The sequence below is a fragment of the Sinocyclocheilus anshuiensis genome, unplaced genomic scaffold (assembly GCF_001515605.1).
Source record: "Sinocyclocheilus anshuiensis isolate Anshui unplaced genomic scaffold, SAMN03320099.WGS_v1.1 scaffold1170, whole genome shotgun sequence".
Lineage (NCBI taxonomy): Eukaryota > Metazoa > Chordata > Actinopteri > Cypriniformes > Cyprinidae > Sinocyclocheilus > Sinocyclocheilus anshuiensis.
In genome coordinates, this window is record NW_015538055.1 from 343,430 (window position 1) to 346,364 (window position 2,935).

The 2,935-nt window shown below is 36.5% G+C and overlaps 1 protein-coding gene across 2 annotated transcripts in view; it reads left to right on the forward strand.

Moving 5' to 3' along the window:
- Window positions 1-1,871, forward strand: part of nrip1a (nuclear receptor interacting protein 1a) — a 43,398-nt gene extending 41,527 nt beyond the window's left edge. For both annotated transcript variants that reach the window (XM_016478777.1, XM_016478771.1), the window contains one exon: window positions 9-1,871. In XM_016478777.1, the coding sequence (XP_016334263.1) occupies window positions 9-300 (292 nt within the window). In that variant the 3' untranslated portion in view covers window positions 301-1,871. The remainder of the gene's footprint in view (window positions 1-8) is intronic.
- The last annotated feature ends 1,064 nt before the right edge of the window (window positions 1,872-2,935 follow it).

Genomic DNA, 2,935 nt, shown 5'->3' on the forward strand with positions numbered 1-2,935 from the left:
AGTCACAGGCAAGAAACTCCCCATGTTACACAGCAGGAGCCTGCAAGGTCAAAAATCAAGTACAGCACCACAAAGGATTTGAATGGCCCTGCAAAGATGGTTAATGGAAACGATCAAACACAAAAGTATGGGCCAGACTCACCTCGGTTTACCAAGACTAACCCTATTTTGTACTATATGCTCCAGAGGAGCAATGCACAACTGGTTAAAGAGGGGGAGGGGCTGGAGGTAGGCTCGGGACAATTGCAGACAAAGGTCAAAAATGAGTCATCAGGTGATACTGAGGCCTTTGAACTTTGAAACTAAATTCACAGAATTACAATGGAACACTTAGTTGTGACTCACCACGGCTAAACGGGTCATTGAAGAAATACTAGTTTTGAGACTGTGAACCAGCATCTGTGCTTGAACTAGAAATTTTCTTTTTATTCTCTCTGCTTCTTATCTACTTTTGTTTCTGTTGAGGCATTTCACATTTTTCACTTGAATTACACGTCATTTAGTTCACAAAAAGACCATGAAACCAAAGTTCATTTGAATATTTATAAGAACTACTTTCTGGCTGATTTCTTTCCTACGTTCTAAGCGGCAAAGAAAATAAAAGTTTTCTACAAAAGGTGTGTGACAGATTTGCCCTTATGTATTTGTAACAATATCAGTTCCCACTCTGTTTTCCACACATGGGTAGACTTTTGGCCTCAGGCAGTGAGTTATGATGCACCCAATGCACATGATAATCTGTATAAACAGATTGTGCCTCAGCAGTTGGTGGTGAATATTTTTCAATTTACCGTGCTGAAATTAAGAAATAACTGTGTTGTTACTTTGTCTATGCCACGAAGGCATTAAATGTCACAGTATTTATACATTCAAATAAATGAAATTGGTTGCCTTTTTAAAAAGATAGGCATCTCTTATTGGTTCTGTATTGTTCAGATAAACTAACAGCAATGTTAAAGCTAGAAATTCATTATCATGTTTGGATATGGAATATGAATCCATCAGTATTACAACATGATATCTTGATATCTATATGGTATGTGAAGTGTGTATACTTTTATGTTATTAGTGTCCTCTTTAATTTCTCTCTCTCCCTTTGAAAACAATGTTGTGATGTGCATTATTCTTTATTCTGCGTTCTCCGCATTTACCTGTCAAGACAGAAATGGATTTTTACAATACTGTAGAAGATGATGAATGAAAATCACAAGAGTTACTACAAATGTCTGCTTTTTTGCTCATATGTTTTGTATTTGTGTATTTTATGAACAGGTCTTGGTATTAGCATGTCATAAGATGTTTGTTCTATTATGCAAGAGATTGTTGCATCGACTTGAGACAAATCAGCCCAATCTCAGCTGTGTGTCATGTTAATGGACACATTGATCTAATAAAGGGAGTGTTTGTGGTATTAAGGCCATTCCCACAAAAATATGTTTGCTCATGTGATGTTTTACAGCCTTACGTTTGACATGTTGTTTTTCATCAATCTGAAAGACTCGTTATAAACTATATTTATGTACATAGCATAATCTTTATGAAAAACAGCTATTTTGTATGAATGAAAAGCATTTTAGTTTTGAAATTTCTTAAAGAGACTTCAAAGTAAATGCCATGTGAATATGTACTCTAGAGGATGATTTTGTCCTTCTTTTGCATGTGTCTCCTGATTAAACAGTGATAATCCGTTCTGCAGTATCTTGTGTTATGTCAGATATTTAAGAGTACACTGCTGCCTGTTGCATGCAGATGCATGAGAAGGTTCCTATGTATTACTGAACATGGGGAAATTCAAAGTCTTAAGTATATATATTTTGTCATGGAGCCCAATACATAAAAATGTGATCTGTATGTTTGTCATGAGAAATAGACCGCTGGGCAAAATGCTTAAACTTTTGAAACAAATGTGCATATGAAGATATTTATTTTGTTTTTACTCAATTTTATTTTTTACAAGGAGAAAACCAAACAGGTTAAACAATCATGTTCCGTACTGTACAGTACAAAGATGGATTACACTGAGATTTCAAAGACTTCTATTGGTTTTGAAATATTGTTTTGATGCAGGCTAACTGCGATACACAATTATACTCAAATGTATCATTATTTCTAAAAATACATTTAATTTGAGTGTTTACTTGCACAGATTTCGAATAAAGTTCTGAAATGCACAATCAGAATAAACCTGTCGTTTATGTCCTGCAAAGGTTGTTTTCCCCTATATTCCACTATATTCCTGTTTTATGTCTCCAGTAGTGTATGACATATGGTTAACATAAAAACACTGATCTTACATGCAAAAAGGAAGTTAGGAGGAAGCTGTTAAGAGTGTGTTTTTGTTCATGGAAACCTTGTCTTTGGCTGACTAAAATTTGCTGTTGACCTCAATTTTATCTGCTGTGCCCTGAGTCATGACCTTAATTCCTGTCGGTTGCGGTGACATAGATGTGAGAGGAAGTGATAGGACAGAGATGACCTCGTGCATCACTGGGGCCATCATCAAGACAGATCAGTGGCCTGTAAAAAGGTATTCTGGAAGAAAGGGACACTGCAACAAAGAACAACCTGCCTCAGGCCCACATGGTTGCTTTTATCAGGAAACGGAGGAGAGAAATGCGATTCCCTCACCTTCTGCTCACTCGCATCTAAATACTGAAGTTTTTAAAAGCTCAAAAATGACATGCAGACACATTTTGGTGACAGACAGCGGAGCACGAGCGGTTTTAATAATCAAAGCTTGGAGAAGCACGCAAGCCTGTTTTTGAATATGAGCTTTTTATGTTTTCCTTCAAAACTAGGTCATATAATGTAGCCCTACACCTCCTTTTATGTGTATGTGTTAAAGTGAGGGGGTGGCTGAAGTGAGAGCTGATGGGATTAACTTAAAGCTAAAGCAGGTTTGAGTTGTTCATGAGTGTGAATCAAAAATGCTTTT